The 27,781-nt window shown below is 41.0% G+C and overlaps 1 protein-coding gene across 1 annotated transcript; it reads right to left on the minus strand.

The window, feature by feature from the left end:
* Positions 1 to 11,778: 11,778 nt before the first annotated feature.
* LOC111946465 (zinc finger BED domain-containing protein 4-like) lies at positions 11,779 to 13,687 on the minus strand. Its single transcript, XM_023949823.1, has 2 exons — positions 13,379 to 13,687; positions 11,779 to 12,860 (listed from the first exon to the last, which is right to left on the minus strand). The coding sequence occupies exons 1-2, from the start codon at positions 13,510 to 13,512 to the stop codon at positions 12,212 to 12,214; spliced, it is 783 nt and encodes a 260-aa protein (XP_023805591.1). The 5' UTR covers positions 13,513 to 13,687; the 3' UTR covers positions 11,779 to 12,211.
* Positions 13,688 to 27,781: the final 14,094 nt, after the last annotated feature.

Here is a 27,781-nt window from a genome sequence, read left to right on the forward strand (position 1 = left end):
AGAGGTGAAGTACATGAAGCTGTTTGAAAATTGTAAAAAAAAGCTGTAAATGCTTGATGAAGCAGCTCGGGACTCAAAGAACCTTGGCATCCCGTGCTCATCCTCCTGTGTGAGCTTATTTTCATCCGTGGTTTATGCTCCTGTGGTTCTCTGGGAAGTGCGGTCGTCCTGCAGAAAAGAGGCAATTTCCTTCTTTCTGCTTTTCCCCTGAACTCTTGCCTGTCTTTCTCGGTGCTTCTTTGTTTCACCGTGAGAGGGAAGGCGCCAGCTCCCTTTTGGTCATGCCACTGTGGAACCGCTTCATAAAAAGGACAGCGGTGGAAGAGTTTGCACCCGGATGCTGCAGTGAAGGCCTTCCTCATCCCTTCAAGGGCCTGTCACGCTCCGCCATGCATCTCAATGATCCAAACCTCTTCAGGCCCAAGAAGCTGCAGTGTCTGGTTTGAAAAGAGCTCTGTGAAAGCCTCTCGGTGTGCTGAAGGCGAGCCAGGAGTTGACACAAACAACAAGTGTGGTGACTGGAGAGTGACGGGGGAGTGCATTTGTCGTCTGCTGGGGCGTGTGCATGTTGAAAGTGTGCATCTTTGTGTTTTGTGTCTGCCGCTGTGTGATTAGGAGGCTGGGTTTCTTGGGCCTGTGTGAAAGCCCTGGGTGAGTTTTCAGCTTCTGTATCAAAGACTATTCCCATGCAATGGATCGAGCAGCTCCAACAGCAGCTGTGAAATGCACTTTAAATATTAAAACAAATATTCTCATGCTGACTATGAATGTTCGGCAGCTAAAGGAAAGGAGCCAAGGAGAGATAGGGAGGCCAACTCTGACACTTCCAGAAAGCTTCAGGCAAATTACCCCAAATCCCTCAGAGCGGCTATGTTTGTGCTTTTTTAATGAAGTTCTGCGTCTCCACAAGGTGCTCACCTTCTGATATGTAAGGCTTCGTTTAGCAAATAAGCCCAGTTGACTCCTTAGGACAAGACAGCAGGCTGATTAAGGATGGGGAAAACCAATGTAAATTTGGTTAGAACAGTTCATGGCCTCCACTGCCATCAGACTATTTTTCAAGGTGAAAAGTCTCCTCCTTCATTACAGATTCCAAAAGCATGAATTAGTTTCTGCATTAAGCTTCCTTCATGTTCATACATGTATTATGAATAAAATGAGGGAAAATGCTGAGGATATCTGGATGGAGCTTGGTAATTACATCCCAAAAAAAAGAGGGCAGGGTACATTAAGGCAGACATACCAGGCTAATAAACAGCTGCTGCTATTTGAAATTTTATTTCATCCACCAAAAATGTCAGATGTAATTATAATAGTAGCTCTTCTTCAGGTGAAAGTTAGAATATGTTGACTACCTGAAAATTTGGGGAAACTATTTTTTTTTAAATTGCCACACTAGGGAGAGATTCTACATTGTCCACTACAGTGTGTCTCTGTTGCATAGTGTTGACACAAAAAGATAGAAGAGTCATTTCCTAATTAATCAGAATGTTTACATCACCGAGTGTTAGTGACAGTGTCAGAGTGTTACAGATGTAATTAGCAGTCATTAATCCACCTTTATTTATAAATTCCCATTTTGATTGAAAGTCCAACTTTGAGACCTTTTTAATAATATTACATCCACACTTTTGCTGTTAGTCAGAGCAAAACACAACATAGTGGATTTCCATTGAGCTTCAAAAACGATCAAAGGAGATCCAGTGTGAGCTTGCGTTGCCACCTCCACTTTTTTCATGAAAAATAACAAGGAAGTTCCGAATAAAAGAAGGAAAGGGAAAAAATACACAAATTAATTGTTGTGTTACCAGAGAAAAACAAAAGGTGGTCCAACTGCTTTCTTGCTAGAGCGTTCATTTGAACATCACTTAACATTCTTCCTACATGCGTCTCTCTGAGTCTAGCCACGCTTCTTGTCGCCCTGACACAGCGCGACGTCATTCAAAAGCGAGTTCCTTTAAAGCAGTGCCATAATACCACAATTGGTAACTTATTATTATATTATATTATTATTGTATTACTAAATTATCATTATCAAGTAGCCTATTAATAAAACATTCAAATCTCAATCACATATCACCTGAGATTACTCCAGAAACTATTTGGTGTTTTCCTAATTTTGTGCAGCACCAACAGTAATAATCCTCCCAAAAGTTCAACCCAGTTAAGATAGCATTGCAAAGTCTGCAGTAATGAGGAATAAAAAAAAACAAATCCAGGTGCATTATGTTAACCCGCCCAAAGCGATTTTTTTTTTTTTTTTGCCTGCAAATTCAGAACAAAAATTGCCCAATTGGTCAGGAAACCACACAGTCTGGCAACACTGAAGTCTGACCCTCCACAACTCAAGCTTTACATAGAAGTTCTATTTCCAGTTCGTCAACGCGTCAATCTTGCCATAAAAGCCAGAGAAACAAGAAACAGGTGCAGGTTTCAAAATAAAAACTTCTGTTGTACTTTCAAAATAAAGCTTTATAAAGTTTTATTTCAATTTTTTGGTGATGAGCCCACGTGATTACCCATGTTAACACCGCAGATAACATTGTGTCCATTTTTACCATGGACAACAAAAGTTTAATTGTGACTTCATGACTTCATTTATGAACCAAGCATGTATTTCACAAGGACTCCGTAAGGAGAAGGTATAGGGCCTGATTGCTAAAGTTATGGATATTGATGACATTAGGATAACAGGAAAAATTACTCCTCTGTGAGACGGGGGGGGGGGGTCAAACTCAAGGCCTGCTGGACAAATGTGGCCCTCCATGTCATTTTCTGTGGCCCGCGAGAGCATAAAAGTTTTTAATTTCTTAAAATAAAAAAATAAAAACTGGTGTGTATTTATTCATATCTACGGGGGAAATGGACTTGAAATATGGGATTGGGTAACTATACATTAGGACTTAAACACTGTCCATATAACCTAACCTGTCAGAATCAAATGTAAAAGGATTTATGCTAGAGTAACAAGCAAACGTGTTTTCTATGCAACTGTAATTGTCACTTTAATAACTCATTTTTTATTTATTATAACTTTTTAAACATTAAGGAGTAGTTACGTTTATTTGTCATAACCCTTTTACTTTCATGTATAAGTTAAATCTGGCCCTTTAAGGACAAACACTATGCTGATGTGGCCCTTGCTGAAAATGAGTTTGACACCCCTGCTAAAAAGTATTGTATTTTTCGGACTATTAGCCGCTACTTTTGTCACGAACTTTCAACCCTGCGGCTTATTCAACGGTGCAACTAATTTATGCTTCTATTTAGCAGCCGCCAGTAGCGCTATGGCACTCTCAGAGGGAATCTGCCTGCATGATTCTATGTCCAGCAACAAGTGCAATTGCTTAGACACACACCCAAGCAGGCAAACAGCATGGACCTGACTTCAGTTGTTAGACACTTAAGTCATGGTGCAATTAAAGAAAACACCCATGCCCAGCCGCATCCCACAATCCTTTGGTGCCATTAGACAAAACGTGTGCGTGACCGCCACTACAATATGACGCAGCTTTCAAGTTAAAAACAATCGTTAAAAGCAGTGTGAAAAAATCCACAATCACCAACGGGTTTGGAAAAGCCGCTCTGCTGCGTGCCAGAAGTTTCCTTCACTGTTGTGGAAGGAAACTTCTGGCACAGAGGCGCGTAGAGCGCGCAGAGGCGTGTGCTGCAAGCGCTTATAAGTCACCGTGCTCTCTTTTACTGGTATGTTTTTTCATCCAGCCCTGTTATTTCCACATTGCTGCCGTGTTACTGCCGGAAAGAGGGGAAGGCTGCTCTCGCGTTCCGCCACAGCTCTATGCTCCTTCTTAAACACGCACGCGGTTTCAGCACATATACATCCTCAATCTACAACACAGTGTGGCGAACCTGGGGTTAGCTCTGCCTTAAATCCCTAAGACTCATGGGAAGTGGGGAATCTGAGTGGGAATTTCCACACCATAAGGAAGGGAGCTGGTTGCTGAAGTGAGGTCCATGCATTTTGGCAGATGTGGGTGTGTTCACATAATTGGGCTAAACTACTAGCAACTCCTCCCTCTCTGAGACAACAGTGGTCTCAGTGAGGTGCCACTTGGATTACCACGACATGCGGCTTGTATACAAGTGTGGCCTGTGTATGTAAAAAGTGGTTAATCCTCACTAAAATGGGAGGGTGCTGCTTGTAATTAGGTGCGCTTTATAACCCGGGAATTACGGTAGCTGATGGTCTTGAGATGAACTCATTACACAATTCAACAGAGATCCAACGCCATGGAGACAGATGAGTGGAAATTTGAGGTAACATGAAGTGTTATCTCATCAGCATAAAACTTGAGCCGACTTCTAACTTGCGTTCTGTGCACCCCCGCAGAGGAAGGAAGGAAGACTCCATGACGTAACCAATGTCTGACTTGGTTGGAGTTCTGCAAATATTTATAAATATGTCACTGTAACAAACAAAAATGTTTCTGGAGCACAGACGCTTCAACCAGGAAAGAGATTGTGAAAGGCTAAAGTTCACTATCCAAGGTTTTCTATCTTGACTCCTTTACATTATGTTTTCAACAAACAGCCTTCATATTAAACAAAGGCAAAAAGAAGAAACTGTTTTTTACTGTACTTTATGTTGAACTGTGCTCCTGTTGGAGTTTGATAGGTTTTCTCCACCAGTACAGTTAGGTGTTCCTGTCATTCTGCAGACGTTTATTGAAGGCAACATTAAAATTGTCCCATAAAAGATTCTTCTTGTCTCGATAAAGAAACTGATCCATCCATCTTGTGCAGCCTTTTCCTTCTGTTCCAGGGTAGCAGGTGGGACAGAGCCCCCAAGTTGTCGTGAAGTGAGCACCACCGTGGACAGGTCAGCCATTCATCAGAGACAAACCAAATAATAACCATGCAGGCTCACACTCTGGCCAACAGCTGGTTTAGAATCATCAATTCAGCTCAAAGTTTTAGGAGTGTGGGAGGAAGATGGAGTACCTGAAAAAAACCCATGCACACATAGAGGAGGAGAACAAAGCACTGCAAAGAAAAAGACACATCAGATACATGTATGTGAGAATACAATTAGTGTTCAGGAGCTTTAAGGGTCTGCAAAGGCTAGAAAAATGTCTTCATATTGGAGTCTGGTAAATCGGTCATCCCAGTTTTCTCTTCGTATGCAGTCATTTGCAGAAACAGAGTATTTAATAGAAATGTTCTGTATGACTGTAAGAAATTAATTTGAGCAAACTCAACACATGAATTATGGATTTAATGTGGTTTTTGTAATCTGTTTGGAATTTGTTTCTGCTCTTGACCAAATCTCTAGCCCTGTTTTATAACAATGTCCAGGTGAATACTCGATTCACCTGGACATTGTGAGACACGAGGAGGTGACACCTGAGGAACTGAACTATTTAGACATTACACTTTTAAGTTTGTTTGAAAAAAACTTGAGCTTCATCAACAGGAAGAGGTGCACTTTCCCTCTGAAATGATGCGTTGGATCACTTAATCCACCGTTTAGCTTATTCCGCTGCAGAGCAAAGGCGGTGCAGGCGCATTGGCCGTTACCATGAAAACGCATCCTACTGCATATCAAGTAGTTCCTTTTTTGTGAAAAACAATTTAAACCCAAAAATAACAAGATTAAAGTACTAATAACTGAGGTAAAATTTATTTTTTTAAGTCACCATGGTGTAAGCAGGATAATTCCTCCTTAAGGTATCCATTTTTAGAAATTATTGGATTTCATGGAAGCAACCATCCTCCGCTTTGCATCGGACAGTTAACGCCTTCGTCATCCATTAATTTCTGATGATGGACAACTTATCTGGCTTTATCCCTTATTTATCTGATGGATTTACATAATCAGACCTGGATTGTTTTTTAGATTGCACTCTGAGATCTGACTGTGGATTCACCACAACTCCAAATCTGTTAGTGACTTTATTTCAAGTTGGTACCTACAGGAATACAGATGACTTCCTCCGTCTCTACACCTCTTCAGATCCACTCCCTCCTGGAAAAGCAGGCTGTAGGATGCCTTACCTAATTGTCACTCTGTTTAACCTGACTCCTGGGTAAACTTCCAGTGTTGCCTGCCAGCTGTGGTCAGCCATACATGTAGTCATCCATGACTGATGGTTCAGCTGAACCTGTAAGACTCAATGGACACTGTCACCTAATCTGCTCTGTGGCTGTGTGGTCTCTTTTTCCTCACCTGTGCCTTTACATAAACTGTTTATCACCCTGAGACTAAATTTTTTGTCCTTTCCTAAAGTGAAGTGGTCACTATGTTTTAGACCTCAATGCTCCCGAGCGAAGACACAGGCCTGCAACGGGTATTTTGTTTATTTAAAAGGGAGATTTTCGGAGTTTGTAAGTGTATTTAATTTCCCATTTTCTTTTGGATTTGTGAACTACAATAAGATTCATATTTTGTTTTGATTTTTTTATTTGTTTTTTTTTTTCAACTAAATTTACATTTTATTTAAAAGACACTTCTTGTCTGGGGTTCTTGAAGGTGTTTTCTAGAAGCTTGGAGAAGGTAAAAGAGACAAAGTTTTAAGTTATTAAATTCAGAGTACGTTTTGAAATTGTTTATTTTTGGCAGTAATCAACTACAAAACACCTAGAGGATTATAGGGATTTGTGACGGCACCAAACCATAAAAATCACACCCAGGGCCCCGCCCATAGTACTACAATACTTGAGTTGTTTACAGTTTTGTTTGCTACATGGGACAGGTGCTACACAGCAGCATTTGCCTCAGAAGAACTATGCAAAGATTCTCATGTTTACGTGGAGAAAAATCCCTTTTATACAGTGCATTCAATATGATTATGCAAATCAGATTAGGTTAGCAGCGGCTTTACAAATTTTTAACAGCGTATCAGCGCCTGCGTGTGTAGGAGGAAGGAGGAGTGCGTGCAGCGCAAAAGTGTTGGGGGTGCGCGTTCATGTTTGGTGTTACAAAGTGAAGGAGAACAGTACTAAAAGAAGGTTTCCCCCAGAAGAACGGTGACTGATTCCTTATTATTTTACTTTATTACTTTATTATTATTATTAACCCGCTCTGGAGTACAGCTGTAATGGTGTGGGATTTTTGATTTGATTTTTGCAACCCCCCCTCCCCCACGACCACCACCACCACCCTACCCCAAACACAAAATCCTCCTGCGGGCCGTCGTGTCGCGAACTCAAGAATACACGCATTGTAATGGAGATGAATACAATGGAAATTCCCCCAGAAGCCCTTGAAGTCTGAACACAGGACTCGCAGAAAAAGTAAATTATTAGCAAAGATAAACGTGTTTATTATAGTTGAAATCACGCAGCATATGCAGAACTTTCAAAAAAAGAAAAAAATAAGGTGATGAGATGATCACCGCGGTGATGGAGTTATCGTCACACCATTAGTCCAGATGAACAAAGTTGTGGGTGGACATCACATTTTGGGTGATATTACCATTCATCCATCTACTTCCACTCATTCAGGACTGGGCAGAAGGGGCAGCAGTCTATGCAAACATGCCCAAACTTCCCTCTCCCCGGACACTTCCTCTCCTAGGCCAGCCGAAAGACCTAGTCTTTTCCCCAGAGAACTCCGCCTAGTACCCAGAACACCTCTCCAGGGAGGCGTCCAGGGGGGCATCCAGACCAGATGCCCGAGTAAAATCAACTGGTTCCTCTGGTTTTGGAACAGCACTGGCTCTACTTCCGAGTAGTTAATTCTGCCTAACTGGGGCCCTTTGAGTGAGGCCCTGAATTGGATTCAGTGGATGTGAGTCTCCTTCTAAATGAGGAAACTGCAGCAGCACATTCCACCAGCTGCCTGACTTTCTTTTGATTTGGTTTTGAATTTTTGTTTAGGACATGGAACCAGGATATTTGCTGTTTCTGTTCTTATGAGGATCTTTTGAATCACCTTAGTCCTGCCTGAAGTACCCCAGGAGCTACACCGTCATGATGGGGCATTCACCATGACTCTAACAAGGGCGGGGCAAATGCCCCTGACAGCATTATTTCTGGGGGTAATTTCAGACACTCAAACCCCTCCACCACGATAAGGTGGCGATTCAGGGAGGGGAAATTTTGTTTTAGCCAATTACCTATAATTTGGGTGGGAAAACCGAAGTACTCGGAGGAAACCCACAGGCCTGCTCAACCTCTTAATTTGTAACAAATAATTTTGGGTGACTGATTATTTTGTGTGTAGATACATTTAATTTGTCAACACAAGTTAATTTGGATAAGTGGGGGGAAACCGAAGCACTCGGAGAAAACCCACACAGACACGGATCTGTCAGGACATAATGTCGACCCAACAAACCGACGTGCCGCCCTGTTTTTTCTAACACCAATTATACATTCACAGACAAAATCTCTGTGCACTAAGCTGTCCAAATCCCTAATCTAACCCATGTTTAGTGTGGTAGGATGTATCCGTACCTGACATGTGATTCAGTGAATCCAAAGGTGAATGTCTGGTCAGATAATGCTTTCAACACTGAAAAATCCCTGCCATCTATACAAAAATAAAGAATTTGGATAAGTGGGGGGAAGCCAAAGCACTCTGAGAAAACCCACACAGACACGGGTCTGTCAGGACACAAAGTCGACCCAACAAACCGACGTGCCGCCCTGTTTTTCAAACATCCCATAGTGAACAGCTTTCCTTTTATTTTTCCCTTTTTTAGTTCTCTTTCCCAGAAATGTAGAGAAAAAAAGATCACCCACAGTGTTCTAAAAGATTTTTTTCATTTAAACATATTAATATTAATGTTATGATTATAATTTAGATCAGTCACATGAACAGATTTGTAAATATTTCTAGAGTTCTGATTGTGTTTTGAAGAACAGGCCTCTTTGTTCGCTTTAAGAGCAAACTTATAATCCTAATTTAGAAGAAAATGTTGATTTTGGCTGCCCAATCCTGGTCCTCGTGATCCTCGAGTTTCTAGCCCTCCCTGCACTTCTTCCTGCTGGTACCTGGACCAGGTGTGCTGAGTCAGTCAGAACACGGAAACACCTGAGTCAGCAAATCAGCAGCAAGAAGGAAGGAAGGCACTGGAAGCAAAAACACAGGCAGGGTGGTAGATCCCAAGGACCAGGATTGAGCAGCCCTGATTTAGAGTATTTTCAAAATACACTCCTGCCTGTGTGACCCTAATAGTTTGAAACCCTATCCCCTGTAACCATGACAACCCAACTATTAATGTCTAGACGACCTCCAGCCTCCTCAAGTTCTCTGCATTTATGTCTTGAAGCCGAACAGTCGACGAAAAAACTTTGAGATAGAGGACCTCTTCTCAGGTTTTTCTTTAGGCTCTTTGACTTTTTGTACTTTCTTCTTATCTTTCACTTTCTTCTCTTTGTTGTTCTTCTTCTGTTTTTTCTCCTTTTTAACATTCTTTGGAGTTTCCTGCTGGAGTATTTGCTGACATTTGTTCAGGTCTTCAACTTTGTTTGCACTTTCAGTTTCTCTATCATTTGGTATATCTTCCATTTCTTCAATAAGCAGCTCTATTCTTTCTTCACTTTCTTTTTCCTCATGTTCCTTTCCTTCCATCACTTCATTTTCCTCCATGTCCAAACATTGGTTTCTTTCCTCTCTTTTTTCTTCTTCATGTGTCTGGCTCTCATTCCTGAGATCTGGGTTTTCCTCTACTTCAACTTTTTCTCTGATCTTTGCTTCCAGCTCCTTCTCTTGATTCTTCAGGTAAGTTTCTTTTTCTCTGAGTTCATCTGCATTTTCAGCTTCTTCAGACAGCAGCTTGTTTAACCGCCTCTTCTCATCTACATTGAATTTCAGATGATTTCTCAGATCTTTCATCAGGAGTTCTTGCTGGGAAGCAGCTTCCAGTTGTCTCCTCATTTCATTGTTTTCTTTTTGGAGCTGTTGGTTTTCCAGAATCAGTTGACAGTTGGCATCAATGAACGATTGCATCTCTGCTTGGGTGGCTTCCACAGCTCTTCTGAGTTCATCCACATACTTCAGCTTCTCATTTTCATCCCCTCTAAGGGAAGCTGTTTGCAGTTGACTCTTCAGCTGGTGGTTTTCCTTTTCCAGCTCCTGGATGTTAACAACCAGCAAAGAGTTTGCATCTTGAAACATCTTTGTGGTTGTTTGGTTGTCTTGAAAAGCTGTTTCCAGTTCTGCCAAACGGACCCTTTTCTCTGTGTTCTGGTCTCTTTGGGTTTGGAGAATTAGAGCCTCATTTTCCAGCTCCTTCAGCTCTTCTGTCATCTCCATGAAAGATTTCTGGTCTGGAGAAAACACTTTAAGATCTTTGTTTTGGTCCAGAAGTTCTTTGTTTTCTTCAGCCAATTGGAGGCTTTTTTGCTGCAAGGCTAGATGTTCTGATCTGAAGGTGTCGAGCTCCATTTCCATCTCCCCAATGTGATCTACTCTCTGCTGGACCATCCGAATGTTCTCTTCTTGGGCGCGTTTGAGCTGATTTCTAAGCTTAGCGATGAGTAAGTCCTTATCAGACTGTTTCTTATGATTGTCGTGGTGGAAATTTGGCTGCGGCTGCACATGTTGATTATGCACAGCGGGATTGGGATTAGGATTTCTGTAATCCTGTTTATGATGTCGGTGAGTGCGGTGCGGATTTCCAACACCGTGAGGGTTCTGCCAGACGTTCTGGCCGTCAAAGTTTTTCTTGTATCCCCTGTTATAGGCCATTGTCTCCAGAATAAAAGGCTAAATATTTTGTGTTGGTGGTGAACTGCAGTAAATATTTGCAAATGACTTTCAGGGCAAAAGGCTCTAAAGTGGAGAACAAAGAGTTTAAGTGGCTTCGCTGAAAAAGGCTTAAAGTTGCTCAAAAACGTCTGTTTTTGTCAAACACATTTCTAAAGTCCTGGGGTCTATATGCAAAGATTTCTGAGATGATGTCACAAAGACTCTGACATCATTAGTCCTCATCATCATCAGTCATCATCATCATCATAAGTAATACCTAACCTGATAATAATGTCACCTGACCTGATGACATCATCAGTTATCATCATCATCATTCATCATCATACATCATCATCATCATAAGCAATACCTAACCTGACAATAATGTCACCTGACCTGATGACATCATCAGCAGATTGGGTAATGTTTTTTAAACGTTACTTTATTTCAAATGTCAAGAAGAAGAAATGGTAAAAATAAATAAAATAATCAAATCTCTTTCTTTTTCTCTTCCTCTATTGGTTTGTTTCTATTTCTGCTCTTTTCTGTTTTGTCTCCACAGGTTTACTGGATTGCTGGTGGATTCTGCATTTCATCTACACTTCCTCTGACTAGATTTCAGACTGATTTTTACCAGCTCTTACTCATTAATTCATCAGCAAACGTCTAACTCAGGGATCTGCAAGCTTTAAAACTAAAAGAGCCATTTGGTTCAGTTTGTTATTGACCAAAATCCAGTGAGAGGCACGAAGTCCCTTATCACCATTTAGAAAAATTCTCTGAATTATAGCATTTTATTTTCTGTATGAAACAAATCTTTGTTGATTGTAGATTGCAGGACATACAACATAGGAAAGAAATTATAGGGATTTAATTAGAAGAGAATCAAATTGTTTAATGCTTAGTCCCAAGAATTACATAGAATGTTTTCCTAATTATTATAGGTAAATTTTACCCATCTATTATTTTATCAGTGGTCAAGTGCAATGTTTGCAATGTTACCACTTATATATATATATATATATATATATATATATATATATATATATATATATATATATATATATATATATATATATATATATATATATATATATATATATATATATTAGGGCTGTCAAATGATTAAAATTTTTAATCAAATTAATCAGAATTTTCAGTGGATTAATCAGGATTAATCACTTTTTGCAATTACAATAATTGGGGTTTAAATCAAGCTGAAACAGACTACACACCATAACGTTGTTTTGGAATGTCCCATTGCTTCCTCTTTGGCATTCCTCTTAACCAGGATGTACAATTAACAGTATTGAACAGAAAGAAATAAAGGAAGTCAAATCATAACAGTGGCCTACCACATTTTTGCACAATTTGTGTCATCTGTTGTGTTTTTATGTGGAAAAAAAACATGTTCAATAAAACTTTTCAAACCAAAGAACAATATTTGACCTTTTCCTCCATTCTTTAACCCACTTGCTCAAAGTTGCTAATAACATTCAGCACTGAAACTGGTCTTTTGGTTTGAACATCAGCTTTCAAATCTACTGAGCTTTATTATCTTTCAGCCAGTTGCTGAGGCAAACTAACTTTTTCACATTTTCTGAAAGTAAAGCTGACCTTTTTTTTTATCACAATGTGACCTGCAACTGAGAAAAGCCGTTCACAGGGAACAGTGGTTGCAGGAGTGGCCAGATATTTGTGAGCTAGTGTGGCCAGCTTCTCATGGGCTCCTGAATGAGATGCCCACCACCTCAAGGGGCATTCCTCCAATTTAATGGTGGGCTCTGCTCTGTACCTCTGTATGGCAGGTTGGACCTCGTCCTCTTCTGACTCTGAATCTGAGCCCATTTGGAGAAGGCTTATTTTCTTCCTGGGTGGCCCATCATCATGTGTCTGTGAAGACTTTCTGGGTGATTCTTGTTGCAGCATCCCTTCAAGTGTGGTCCACACCGCTTCCCTGTCTGTCTTGGGCAGGCATTTCAAGTCTTTAAAACGAGGATCCAAAACTGTAGCAATCTGGAGCCATGCATTGTTGAGCTGTTCCTGACGGGATGCTAGGTCCTCCTTGAACTTGGTCTTGAATCTCACCACATATGCAGGGTTCTCATCACAGGCTTCCATCTTGAGACGCAAGTGGCAGAGAGAAGGGAGTACCACAGAACAGGAGACATAGGCCTCTCCACCCAGAAGCTCAGTTACATACCTACGCACACAAACACACACATGCACACGGAGACAGTGTATTATTATTAGTAGTAGTAGTAAAACAGTGGTTATCAACAAGTTATTATTATTATTATTTTTACATACATAAAGTGTTAATTTCGCCACCTATTTTTAATTAAGTCTTAGTCTTTTCCCAAATGTCCTCGCTTTAAGTGGGATCCGAACTCGTTCTGAATATTTTAAAGGTGTAACCGCTGATAAAAAAGCAGACAAAAATTAGAGAGATTTTATTTGATGCAAAACATTTTCGTCTCGTCTTTTTTCGTCAAATTCATGTTAATTTACTCTTAGTGAGCGTTTTTGGACAGTGGAGCAGTCTTGCCATTGTCTCGTTTTAGTCATAAAAATAGGTCGTTGACGAACATATTTCGTCTCGCCTGACGAAATTAACACTACATACAGACATGCATACATGTTATTGATATTTAACTTGGTTTAATTAATTCCAGAAAATAATCAAAGCAAGGTTATTTGATAAGTTACAGACTGATTTACCTGCATGGCTCCAGAAGAGTCTCCAGCCTCTGCAGTTTATCCCACTCTGCTGCGGTCGGCAAAATGAGTTTGTGCTCCTGATTGTCCAGGGCTGCGATGACAGCCTCTTTATTTCTGCTCACGCGCTTGACCATTTCCAGCGCCGAATTCCAACGTGTTGGAACATCCTGGATCAATGGCTCTTGCTTCTTTCCCAGGCTGACTTGTTGTGCTTGAAGCTCCGTAGCATTTGCTCGGCTGTGCTTAAAATGACCGACAACTTTGCGAGCCTTGGCCTAAGCATTTGCAAAGCCGCTGTCAGCAAGACTCACTGTGACACATCTCTGGACCATGTGTGCAACACAGTTCATGTGTTCATAGCGTGTAAGTCGAATTGCAGCAACCATGTTCCGTGCACTCTCAGTCCCAATCGTTGTCGTCTTGCCCTCGATGTCCCACTTACGTGCAACAGACAGGAACTGTCCTTTACAAGCCTCCACAAAATGACGCTCCTCAGTTTTTAATATAGTCAGCGCAAAAGACTTCAGTTCCCACGTGTCACTGATGAAATGTGCAGTTACTCCGAGGTAATTGTCGTTACTCACTGATGTCATATGGTCTCCTGTTAGGGCGATATAATTTACTTGAGCCAAGACCTCTTTCCTTTTTTCTTTTTCGCTTTCATAAAGCGCGTGGATTTTCGTCATAACTGTGGCTCTTGACGGTGGCTTATAGGATGAGTCTTGAGATGCCACTTGCAAAACATCAAGGAAGCCAGAGTCTTCTACAATGCTAATGGGTCTGCAATCCTTTGCAATCCATTTTGCTATTGTGTTGGTCAAATGATCGGAGGTTGATTTTGTTAATGGCCTGCGAACATTCAGCGTGGTCTGGCGCAAACCACTTGCTGAACCTGACGGCCCAGCAAACGCATGTTTGGCGTTGACATGGTACCTCAAGCTTGAACAGCTCCGGTGAAATTGAAACTCCTTGTTACAAATCTTGCAAATAACCTTGCACTTGTTAACTGTACCATCATCATTCTTTTTGTATTTGAATCCGTCAATAGGCCCACTTTGCTCACCTTGCTCCATCTCGCCTCAAGCTCCCGACCACTTCCCTGACTTTCCTGACCTGAATAATTTGTCACACTGCACATGCGTGAAATGCGTTAAAAAAAATTGACGTAATTAACAGTCACTTTTTAATCAACTTGAAAGATGACAACTTCTACTATATCTTCAGTTAAAAATACTATATTTATGTACTGATAACTCAAAAACTACACAGTAAGAGTACACAAATCTTTGTGAGGAGAAAGCTTTGTCATATGTTATTTAGCATGTTATTTTTGTAGTAATACATAATTACAACAGATAAGTCGTTCTGTTATGAAAACAGAAAGGAGCGACAATAACTCCTTATCCTCTGATGTAAACTGTGTTAACCCTTGTGCTATCTTAGATGACCCCCCCCCCCCCTTCCATTGACGTGTTCTCCCTACCATGACAAAGGTGGATAAAGGTGGAAAGATTTCATGTAATCCATGGACACCAGTGAAAATCACCAATCATTGAAGAAAAAAGGTTCAGAGTTCTGTCTAGTGGGTCTAGATGACCCAACTCCCAATGGTAATGTGCCTAGGATAGCACAAGGGTTACTGTGTGTGGGGGTAGGACATTTCAGGACGGCTGGTGCGTATTGTACTCGCTTCTGAATGTGGACGCACACGGGCCGGAGTGTTTCTCTGCCAGGTACCTGGGAAGAGTAGAGAAATTAAAAGAAAATGCTCTCAGTGCAGTTAAACACAGTGACATATGTTCCAGAGAATGTTCGATTGGCCATTCTGCATGTCAATCAAGTGACATATTTCACGCCGAGGATAATGATTTGCTGACGTATTTGATAAAGTATATTTTCTTTCTCATCGGTATGTGTTGCGCAAAGCATCTGACTGGTCACGTGATGTGGACTGAACAGCTGAGCGTGCTGCGTCATTTGTTAAATGGCGACGCACGCACTTCATTCAGGAAAAAGCACCGGCGAGACACATGCCTTGTCAGTCCGTGCGTAAAGTTTGTTTCGTACCTGTGTGCAATTGAGTGGTCCATATTCATCTGTTGAAGAGGCAGCCGGTAAGAAGAGACTTTATCCAAACGCTAAAATTGCACGATCACTTGTTTCCTTGCTTGTTTGGTGTGTTGTGGGACCGGAGTGTGCGCTTCGCAAATGTTTGTGTGTACTTCAGGTACCAGTGGGAATTTTCAGCATTAAGGATTAGATGTTTATTTTGTCGGTGTGCTTTGTAACTTTTGTAAATTTACACTGGGAAGTTCTTTATGAATGTGAATTTTTGCTAAATAATGAGATTTTAAAGTAATTCTTGAATAATTTTGGAATTAATACATGAACTTAAATAAGAATGTTATTAAAGTAAATGAGTGATGTTGCTTGTTGTTAATGTGTATGTTGAATTTGTAAATATTTATTACTGTTATTGTGTGTGTTTAAGGTTTTTACCTATTGATTGCTGCCAGATCAAATGGAAATTAATTAAAGTTGGAAATTGATCTCAAGTGGCAGTCTGAGTAAATCGATCTTCAACGTTGGACACTCAGCCCTTTTCAAGTGTGTATAAAAACATGCTCCAAGGGTTGATTGGTGACCCTGGTTGTCTCTCAGTGGTGGATGTGTGTGATTGCATGTCTCTCTGTTGACCTGCAATAGACTGGTAATTTGTGCGGGGTGAACCCCACCTTCACCAAACATCGGCTGGATAGGCTCAAGCAACCCCATGACCCCAACAGGAGTTGATGAGGTTTTGAAAATGGATGGATTTTCTGTTTTTGGCAAGATTAAAATGAAATGAAAACAAGGTAATGTAGTGCATGCAATGGAACTGATGTAATTAGATGATGCACTGTTTAGCATGTGTTTAACACGTGTTCAGCATGTCAGGTGCACATTGTTTCTATGCACAGCTTGGTAAGCCAATTCACTACAAAAGGTGACAAAGATAATTCTTTTTTTCTGCTAATCTAAATTCAATTAGGCATCTAGTAGTCAGTGGAATGTATTTATGATTATCCTCCAGAGCTGCCGACTGTTTCTTATGTTCCACTACCTTCTCTGCTCTCCATTGATTAACATTTTACAAATTTACTGTGTGTAGAAAAGGGCTGCTCATTGCATTTAGCAATAAATAAAAAAGACTTCCACGACTGTAGAGGGAATAAAGAAAACCTTCAGCCGAGCCAGACTCGTTATGAGCAACTATTGACCATGATGACCGGTTTGGTGCAGAAAGGGGAGGAAGGACAGAAAAAACACTAGAACGTCCATTTTAAACAAAGACATGAGTTACAAAAATAGTGATAGTCTTTACATTTACAGACAAATGGAAGCGAAAGTGAAGAAAGTTGAGGAAAAACATGTTTCATACCCAAAAGAAGAGTCTGTATTCTGTTTGATACATGTAAATAACCTAATCATGAGCACCATGTCAGAAACTCATGTGACAGGTCTTTCAGGTCTTAATCCAGGTTTTCCTTCCTGTCACAGAGGCTCTGTCTGACTGCTTCTGTTCTGGGTGGTATGATCGAATAGAGCAAAAGCAGATCAAGTTTCCAAGTGACTGGACCATAAAGACCATTGAGACAGTGAAGCATGGAACACTTGCAGGTAGAAGAACCTGACAGTGTGTGGCACTGGTTTGTGGTATTGCTTAAGAGCAATATCATCTGGCCTGTCAAATTCATGTAGGCAATATATTTGAAGGCCGTGGCTCCAGCCTGAATCTGCTTTACTCACGTTATCACAGATTGTTCAGAGATGTGACAACATATTAGCAAAATGCATATTCCAGGTATGGAGTTTTAGGTGTATAAAAAGCATATAGAACAAAAAGTTACATTAATAAACAGCTAGGACATGACAAGAAAACAATGTATCTGTGTTAGTATGATGTCAGTAATTATTTGGGAAAAGAAATGAACAGAATTTGCAAACCCTATCAGAGCATTGATAGTTACAGATGAAGGACTGGGTTGTAAATAATAATAATAATAAATTTTATTTGTTAGGCGCCTTTCAAGGAACCCAAGGTCGCCGTACATAAAAGTGAAAATAAAAATAAAATAAAAGCAATCAAATGCACAATAAAATATACATATAAATAGGCCAGAAATAGGAAATTATCGGAGGGAGTAGGCGAGTTGGAAAAGATCAGTTTTCAGTTTTTTGGCGAATTGTGAGATAAACCCGATGTTTCTAAGGTCCGGAGGCAGAGAGTTCCAGAGCCGGGGGGCAGAGCAGCTGAATGCTCTCCCCCCCATAGTGACAAGGCGAGCAGTGGGGACATCCAGATGAAGGGAGGAGGAGGATCTGAGGGTACGGGTGGGAATGGCCACATGAACAAGATCTGATCAATATGATGGAGCAAGGTTGTGGATGGATTTAAAAGTCAGAATAAGTATTTTGTATGTAATCCGGTGTGTGATTGGTAGCCAGTGGAGCTGCTGCAGAACAGGTGTGATGTGTTGGGTGGAAGGTGTTTGAGAGATGATTCTGGCAGCTGAGTTCTGAACATACTGTAGTTTTCGTAGAGTTTTTTGTGGTAGACCAAAAAGAAGGGAGTTGCAATAGTCCAGACGGGAAGTGACAAGACTGTGCACCAGAACGGCTGTGGAATGCGGACTGAGGGAAGGGCGAAGACGACGGATGCTGCGAAGGTGGAAATAGGCAGACCGGGTGATGCTATTGATGTGAGAAGTGAAGGAGAGGGTGCTGTCGAAGATGACACCCAGACTCTTAACCTGAGGGGAGGGGGAAATGGAGGAGGTTTCAAAGGGAATTGAGAATTTCTGGATGCTGTTAATAACGGATTTGGTGCCGATCAGGAGAAGTTCAGTTTTATCGTTGTTTAGTTTTAAGAAATTAGTAGTGAACCAGGATTTTATTGCAAGAAGGCAGTCAGTGAGGGAAGTGGGAGGTAGAGAGGAATTTGGCTTGGTGGAGATGTAGAGCTGAGTATCGTCTGCATAAAAATGGAAGTGAATCTTGTATTTACGGAGGATTTGACCAAGAGGGAGAAGGTAGATGATAAATAGCAGGGGTCCCAGGACGTAGCCCTGGGGAACACCTGTAGTGACAGGAACTGTATGGGAAGTGAACTGTTTTAATTGAATAAATTGGGTGCGACCAGAGAGGTAAGAGTGAAACCAGTTGAGAGGTATGTTTCTGATACCTATGGCGGACAGTCTGTCTAGGAGGATGGTATGGGAGATTGTATCGAAGGCTGAGCTTAAATCAAGTAGGAGGAGAATGGAGAGTAGCCCAGAGTCAGCAGCAAGGAGGAGATCATTGGAGATTTTAAAGAGAGCTGTTTCTGTGCTGTGAAGGGGACGGAAGCCGGACTGGAATTGTTCATATAGGTTATTCTGTGATAGATGTATGCGGAGTTGTTCTGCAACGTTTTTTTCAAGTATTTTAGAGATGAATGGAAGATTAGAAATGGGGCGGAAATTGTTGAGGTTTGAGGGGTCTAATCCTGGTTTTTTGAGTATTGGGGTGACAGCAGCCTTTTTGAGACTGGTGGGAACAATTCCAGTGGTGAGAGAGGACTGAATCACGTTGGTGATTAGAGGAGAGAGGGAGGGAAGAGTAGCTTTGACCAGAACTGTAGGAAGTGGATCAAGTTGACTGGTCGAGGATTTAGAGTGTTTAATGAGCTCAGCAATTTCGTTGACTGATGGTAGAGAAAATGATAAAAATGAATGATGATGTGTGTCAAACAGTATTGGGGGAGCTAGATCAGGGTCAGGATTTACTAGTAGTTCATGATGGATGTTCTCTATTTTTGAATTGAAGAAGGAAGCCAAAGTGTCGCAGAAGTCAGAGGAGTACAGATGGGGAGGTAGTTGGTTAGTAGGCTGTGTAATTTTGGAAAGGAGGGAAAAGAGGGCCTTAGAATTCCCTTCACGGGTATTTATTAAAGTGGAGTAGTATGCTGTCTTGGCTTTAGAGATGGAGTCCTTATAGTGGGAGAGGTGACTGGAGTACATTTCCCTGTGAATGGAGAGACCAGTTTTTTTGTAGAGTCTTTCCAGTCGACGCCCTTTAGCTTTAAGTTGTCTGAGGTAGGGAGTGAACCAGGGAGCAGTGAGAGAAAATGAGACCATTCTGGTTTTGAGCGGAGCATGGATATCCAGGATGTTGCGGAGATTGTTATTGTAATGTGAGACAAATCCATCAGGTGTGTGGAGGGTGTCGGTGTCATGAAGGTTAGTGATGTGGGATGAGAAATGATCCAGGTTAATGTTATTAAGTTTACGGTAGGTGATGCTGCGTGTGGGGGTTGACCCAGTGGATGCAATATTGACATTAAAGGTTACTAGGGAGTGGTCAGAGAGAGGAAGGGGATCCACTTTGCAGGCATTTGGCAAAACACCTGAGCAGCAGACAAGGTCCAAAATATGTCCTTTGATGTGGGTAGGAGTTGTGATGTGTTGAAGAATACCAAAACTGTCCAAACAGGATATAAAATCTTTGGCAGCTAAATTATTACATCTGTCCATGTGGATATTAAAGTCACCCAGAAGTATAATGTTTGGTGTGAGTAGGGAGAGGTGTGTCAAAAAATTTGAAAAGTCAGAGATAAATTCCTTATTGGGTTTAGGTGGGCGATAGATGGTGGCAACAATAGTTGGGACTGGTCCAGAGAATTGACAAACTAAAGATTCGAAGGATCCAAACACAGGAGCAGTCATAGGCACAATTATGCGGGGGAGATTGTTAGCCATGTTGTTAGCCAGGCGAACAACAGGAGCTAGGACGCTGCGGTTAACATGGCGACCGATGTGTCTTGATGGACGGCGAGCAGAGGACCAGAATGACTTGAGTATTGTAGTGCTGTCGAAAATTGCTGGACAAGCGACAGGATAATCCAGGTGAGTAAAATCCACACAAGATCGAAAGTAATCCACATTGTTGGTAGTTATTGGTTAAAGTTGTAGTATCCAGGGAGCAGCGGCTGCCAGACGCGCCTGCGTTCACTCGACCGGAACACCTCGATGAATGAGATGAATGAAATGAAATCTTCCTTTGTTGCAGCAAAAGGGGGTGTGGCATATGAGCTGCCCTCTAAAATCTGTCATTTCCTCCTAATCCCAACATTGTGATACTCTCTCTAGCTGCACTGAGGGAGCATCATTTTAGTGTAGGAGACCTGCTCCCTTCTTCCAGCCATAACCCAAAAACCTGCAGCACCCTTTATGTAACTAATCATCTTTTCTTTCAGTTTAAAAATAAGCAATCAAGTTTTAACCACTCTTTTTCTCTTCATTAAGTCAGACATCTCTATGTTTCTCTCTCAAAGTTCTTACATTTGACGTTTCTGCTCTAAGTCCTTCCCTGTTGGTTTGTCTTTTTTTTTACTTGTCCTGTCCATCAGTTTAGCAAACAGATGAGAGCTGAAGGCCTCTTGTGGACAGATTTTACTGTTCCAATAGGGGGTTTTGTACCTTCATACACAAGAGGTATATGTTTGTCGAAACCTCTTTTGTATTTTAGGCTAAACTTTCTTTATATTCAGTATCTTTGTATATATTTCTTGTTGCACTAGACAGATGAGAGAAGGACAGAGCGGGATGTTAGAGATGGGGTGTTTATGGCTACGTTGACACCGCAGGCTGAAACGACCCAATTCCCATTTTTTTGCCCCTATGCGACCTGTATCTGATCTTTTCATGACAGTCTGAACAACACAGATCCGATCTTTTCAAATGTGACCCAAGCCACTTGGGTATGTGGTCCTGAATCCGATACGTATCCGATCTTTTCAAATGCGACCTCCGTCTGACCGGCCAGGCCACATGAATCCGACCCGTATGTCATCGATACGCTACAATCGTCATAATTCTGCGTTGAAGTAGGCGAGAACCAGAACATAAACATCAACCATGGCGGACGATGCTGCTGAGACCAGTCAGTGGAAGGGAAGCGAGGTCACCCATCGGATTCATTTTGTGTATGTGTGTGTGTGCCCGCATGTTAGGCCAGCGGCTTATAATATGGCGCGGCTCGTATAATTACAAAATTGATTTTTGCTCTTAAATTTGAATATGTGGCTTTTAATCTGGTGCGTGCTGCAGTCCGGAATTTACGGTATACATATTTATTTATCTTCTATTATTTATATTTAGATATTTGTATTATTATATTTATAATATTATTATAATATACTATTAATATTATTTATCTTTTATTTATTTATATATTTCATTTCTCTGCAGTTAAGTCATCAGCGTAGCTGTGGGATACGTCGAGTCAAGTTCTGCAAAGTCTCCTCCGGTCTCCACAGGTGCGCCTGATTACTGGTGGGAACACCTGACACACCTGGAACCCATCTGCACTCACCCTGACTGTCCTTAAGATTGTTTTATTCATTTATTTCTTTATTCATTTTTACCATCCCTTACCTACCAGTTTGTTAACCAACATCTGGTGCCCAGATATTAGTTAATGAACTAACCTGCCATCGTCACTGAAAAACACCTGATCCAGGTGATCAGCAGCAGTTGGGCCAGGTTTCTATAAAAACAGCAGGATTTTTGCCTCTGAGTATTGAGTACTGTGGCCTTGCCTGTATTCTCATTTCCGTTGTCTTCTTTGTCTTCCAGCCTGACCTACCTCTTGGGTTATCTTAATCTTTTGGACCACAACAGTTTCTAGACTTCACCGCTTTACTTCAGAAATCAATAAACTGTTATCTCTTCACCAGGCAGCTTCCTTCTCTTTCATCATGAAAACATTTCTGTTCTTGCTTCGTTTTGAATCTGTCCCATCTCCTCCTGTGGGTTTTCCAATATGGTCCAGAATTATGGAGTAATCTTTATGCCAACACGTTGCAAAAAAAACTTTCTAGGTTGCAGATGAAAATATTAAATATTTGGTTTCAATATATTTGAAAGCAGAAATCAGGCTCTTTGATGGCAGCTATGTCACACTAAACTAAAACGGATGTGAGCAAAATCAAAGATAGGAAAAAAGCGAGATGAGACACAACGCATGAAAAAAAAAGCAAAAAAAAAATTGAAAGCTAATATTTAATATTTTCATGCGCAACTTAGAAAGTTTTGTGTGGTGACATAAATATCACTGTATACAGAAAAAGAACATGAAATAGGAGACTGGAGGGAGAGATGAGCTTCCTCATAAAGACAAAGGTAAAGGTGAAATACCTGCTGTTGATTAGCTGAGAGCGGTCAGAAGGAGAAGTAGAAACTAGATATGAAGACTGCTCATAATGCAGCCACACCTGTCTCAGCTGTATCTTTCACCTTTGTAGATCCACCTGTCCAACTCCGGTTTCCGTGACTAATTCCGCAAATTGCAGCTAAGAGCAGTATTTGTGTGGTATGTTATATTTAAAACTATATTTTGCTAAATGTATGTCGGTATCAGCAGTCTTATCTCACTCTTAAAAATATCTGTCTGAATCAGAATTAATCTGACCTTCATGAAATACGTCCTTCTTCTGATTTAACTAATTAAAGAGAACACATTCTCCTGATTTTCTCTGCAGCCAGAGAAGAAGCACGTTCTGATCAAGTGTTTTATTTCAAACCCTCCCTTTTCTTTTGATATGTTTCATCATAAGCAAACAAATGCCTGCAATATCTCATCAAAAAACAAACACGCACAGCAAATGCAATATATTAAAGCCAAATGTTGTGCTACATTGAGAATCAATGCTGAAGGCTCCACACCTTTTTAAACATTCATTTAGCCTGTAACTGATATGTGTACATTTTTAACTGGATTCCAGACATTTGTGGTTGTGTTTGCCTGCAGCAGTCAGCAATCATGAGAAACAGGCGGGGAAATAATGCAGTATTTATTTCTTATTTCTTTTCATTTTGTGTTGCCACAAAGTCAAAATGTTTTTTAATTGAATTATTGAAATCAGGTTTGTAGTTCTAGACGTCTACTTTTCTTTCGGAATCAGTCCTAAATTCGAATAGTGCAGGTTTTGTTTTTGAAGCAGCGTTCCATGAATTCCAGGCAAAGTCAAGAGAGCTCAGAGAGAGACGTCTGTATCAGATGCTGTTCGATTGGCCGGTCTGCATGACACTGAAGTCACATACTTTATGTCTAGGGTGATGATTCGTCGATGGTTTGTTTCTTTGGCTGTTTATCTCTGATGGTCCACGATCTACACACATCCTTCTCGATCAGAATCGACGTAATGAGCAGGCCTGATCGGTCCAAATGGGGCCCAAGTCTGCATTTAATACTTTTTAGCTTCCCATTTCCTAAAAGCTTGTTGTTTTAGTTAAAATGCTACTACAAGAGGTTTAGTTTTAAAAAAATTGAAAATATTAGTAGACTTTTTTGGCAGATGACGAGGATTCGGTAAAGGAACATTGTTGATTTGTAGAAGTGGTTCTGGTTTGTAAAAATTCAATAAAAGCGACATGACAGTTTTCTTTCCATAGAATCCCATTATAACAGTGAGAAGTCAACCCAGGCTCAGATCATCTTTCAGAGCAAAAAGATTTTTCATATTTTGTTTTTACATAAATCCTGTGCATTATGATTGTGTATTTATTTTTAACACAGAGGAACATTTTCTGTGCTTAAGTTTCTTAGCAGCTTCCTTCCTAATTTGCCCTTCGTCTCCCGTTTACAAGTTTCCTCAGATCAGAAACATTGTCAGCAGGTCGGCAACTTTACTTGATTGAATCTTCATTCTCTGTAAAATGTTTGCAGTTGGTCTAAACTTAGACTTAAAGATGAAGATGAAGACATGGATGGAAGTGGATGTTAACAACTGGATGCTAACTTCAGGTGGGACCGTCTTTTAAGGTGTGATGGATAAATGAAGCAAAATGAAATGACACAAGTGTCGTAAAAACTGGTATTTTCTAAATATAATTAGAAACATGAATCCTGCAAGTGGGAAACATACAAAAGTCAGTTGCTGCATATCTGGCAGAGCTAGAAAACTCTTATTCGGGTTCCTCACTGACTCGTTTCTCCCCAAAGAAACTTTCCAAATGTGTTTAATTGTTTGGTTTTAGCTTTGGGCTTTTAACTTGACGGTCAGAGCAGCTGCTTAAAGTCACGTGACACATAGAGACAGACAGATATGGTGACCAAAATCCGGTAGTTTTCCAAAAATAAAACTTCCTTCATTATCAGAAAATAAACAAAAGGGAAATAATCGAAGTTAGTGTCTGCATTTTGTTTCTGTCTCTTGCCCTGTACTAGGCGGCCTGGGGGTCGGGGACCACTGAATTATGGTATGCCAAAGAGCAAATGTTCTTTAGATGTCACCAGCGACAAATCTGGTTAACATGTTCTTACTAATGCTAATTTTTTTTACATGATGCATGATACTTCTGTAGTGCAAGTTATAAACTGGCCAATCAGATCCCTGACTAAAAATATCTGGTCTCTCGTTGAGCGTTCATTATGTTTGATTGACATTTTTCGGGGAGCCCACTTTCATGTGGTATGGGTGCGGATTTCCAACAAGGCCACTCTGAATTAGTGGGAATGGTTGCCATAGAAATGTCGACTTAGTCCCGACTTGGTCCAATCATTGCTTACTGACAATTTCTGGTTCCGACGTGGCGGCATCCATATGTGCCAAAAAGGACTAAACTGACTTCACTTCATTGGAGGCAAAAGTAAACCATTTTCTAAGGTTGACGTCACACCTAAGTCCAGTTGTTATATACAGTCCATGGTCTCTCTCCAAACTTTGCTAGGATTTGTTGAGGGTTCAAAGATTGCTAGCAGTGGTAGGAATGGGTTTGTGACACTCATTCAAAAACAGGATTGCGGTTATCCTGGTGACTTGTTCTTTTGCAGCTGCTCTTCATCCATAACAAGAACTTGACTCTTCATTGGCGTTACTCCAGGAGTGCGGCATTGATGATTTTTGGACATGTTTTGTTTTTAAACCAATCAGGGTTAATGTTTTATTCCTCTGGGTTAAGATGGTCTTTAACAGTTTCACAAGCTTCTGTGGTCTGGTGTTGGCTCTTATTTGATCCGAGTGAAGAAAGACAACACTGTTTATTAGAAACATACTGACATAAACTACTTTTTGTGGAAAACAACTTTTACAGAAGACATTAAAAGATTTACTTGTCCATGGAAACAACCCCCTATCATAAGGCTCCCACCTCCGTGCCTTATGATGGCATGCTCGTCAGGAGGTAGAGGAGGTCTGTCACCATAACTGACTCTCTTGTCAGCGACAGAAGGATGCTGCTCTTGCTCACAGATGAATCCTCCAAATTAGATTTCAGTATTTTCCACCATGTCCGGGTTTGAGAACATCAATGAAAGGTGACATTTGTAAACAAAACACACACCACACGCATGTTGACCTCCTGTTTATGCAAACATGGAGACAGCCTGATTTAACCTTGATAGTGTATCATGATGATACATTATTAAAGGAGCACACAGCAGGATTAAAGGAATTTGTTTCATGATAATCCATCCTGACACCTCCTGCTTCCACCACTCTGCAACCTCTAAATAACTAAAAGCAAGGCAAGCCATTAGATATTAGACATCCCACATGAAAACAAAGCAGCAGTTGACACCGCCTTCGCTTTGAAATCTTATCTTGGCAAACAGGAAATCCTCCTGAACTGATCGCTTTAATTTATCAAACTCTTCAGCAGGTTTTTGTCTGCAAACATTTATCTTCCCCCTGTCCTTTAGCTTACATGATACATTTTCTGCATGTCAGATAATTTATCTAGCCTTTAAATTCCTGACAGATACTGATGGGTTTCTATCAAACCCCTCCTGCCGATATGCTGAAGCTGAGGAGGGGGGCTGTGTGTGGTGCACGACTGCCCCCTTCTGGTGGCAGCAGCGCCTGCTGAGTTTCATTCAGTCCGTTAGCAGGTGGGTTTGTAGTGTATTCCTCTGCACACTTACAACACGAACAAGTGTGTTTTTTTTTCATTTGATCTGCTAACTAATGTTTCACATTTAAAGAAAATATTTTAACATGTGTTTAACTATATCAGTCTGTGACAGCTGTAATAATTATGGCAAATACAAAGCATATTTTTTTAGTTAAATGGTTTACAGATTTTAGTCATAGATATAAATAGTGTGGACTTACATTATCTAATATTTATTATGTAATTCTGATATCATCAAGTAAAGATATTCCAAGACACACCAGACAAGACCCAAGGTGTAGATCTACCACACCAGACAAGACCCAAGGTGTAGATCTACCACACCAGACAAGACCCAAGGTGTAGATCTACCACACCAGACAAGACCCAAGGTGTAGATCTACCACACCAGACAAGACCCAAGGTGTAGATCTACCACACCAGACAAGACCCAAGGTGTAGATCTACCACACCAGACAAGACCCAAGGTGTAGATCTACCACACCAGACTAGACCCAAGGTGTAGGCTGTGCAAAGAGGCGCCTGAAACAATCCAGCACATAACTGCAGGGTGTAAGATGCTGGCAGGGAAAGCATACATGGAACGCCACAATCAAGTGGCTGGAATAATATACAGGAACATGTGTGCAGAATATGAACTGGAAACCCCAAGGTCAAAATGGGAAACACCTCTGAAGGTGGTAGAGAATGAGAGGGCAAAGATCCTGATCCAGATCCAGATAGGATGGTAATGGCGAACCAACCAGACATTGTAGTGGTGGATAAAGAACAGAGGAAAGCCGTTGTGGTGGATGTGGCAGTGCCAAGCGATGGGAACATGAGGAAGAAGGAACATGAGAAACTGGAGAAATACCAGGGACTCAGAGAAGAACTGGAGAAAGCCTGGAAAGTGAAGGTGACAGTGGTGCCTGTGGTAATTGGAGCACTCGGGGCAGTAACCCCAAGCTGGAGGAGTGGCTACAACAGATACCTGGAAAGACCTCAGACCTCTCAGTCCAGAAAAGAACAGGAACAGCTAAGATACTGCAGGACCCTCAAGCTCCCAGGCCTCTGATAGAGGACCTGAACTTAGAGGAGAAACCACCCGCAGAGGGTGAGAGGGGCGTTTTTATACATTATTGTATTTCGGTTTGTTATTTGTTGGTTTAGCAATGCTTTTGCACTGGCGAGGCTCTGCTTTTTCTGATACAGGAGGGCAAGAGAGATTTAGTGGTGTATAAGAAAATGTGGGAACAGACAGATTGGTCACCAAAAACAAAGAAAATTGAAGACAAGGACTATCAAACAGCTATATCAAATATTCCAATGAATAACCTAATGTAGTTCGACCACAATCTGAGTGTCTGAATGTCTCCTTATTCCTATAAAATAAAATTCTTGTTGATCTGACTATGTCTTCACATTCCTCAGTCATTCCTTCTCCTAAATTGTTTCGTTTGCGTGGCAGCTGAAAATGATGACTCTGCCG

The sequence above is a fragment of the Oryzias latipes genome, chromosome 19 (genome assembly GCF_002234675.1).
Source record: "Oryzias latipes chromosome 19, ASM223467v1".
Classification (NCBI taxonomy): Eukaryota; Metazoa; Chordata; class Actinopteri; order Beloniformes; family Adrianichthyidae; genus Oryzias; species Oryzias latipes.

What these genes read in the sequence shown, in the direction of transcription:
- LOC111946465 (XM_023949823.1), bottom strand. Translation starts at nt 13,512, where the DNA reads ATGGTCAAGCGCGTGAGCAGAAATAAAGAGGCTGTCATCGCAGCCCTG. An exon ending in ACTCTTCTGGAGCCATGCAG is followed by an intron (nt 12,861 to 13,378) that starts GTAAATCAGTCT and finishes TTGTGTGCGTAG; the next exon opens with GTATGTAACTGAGCTTCTGG.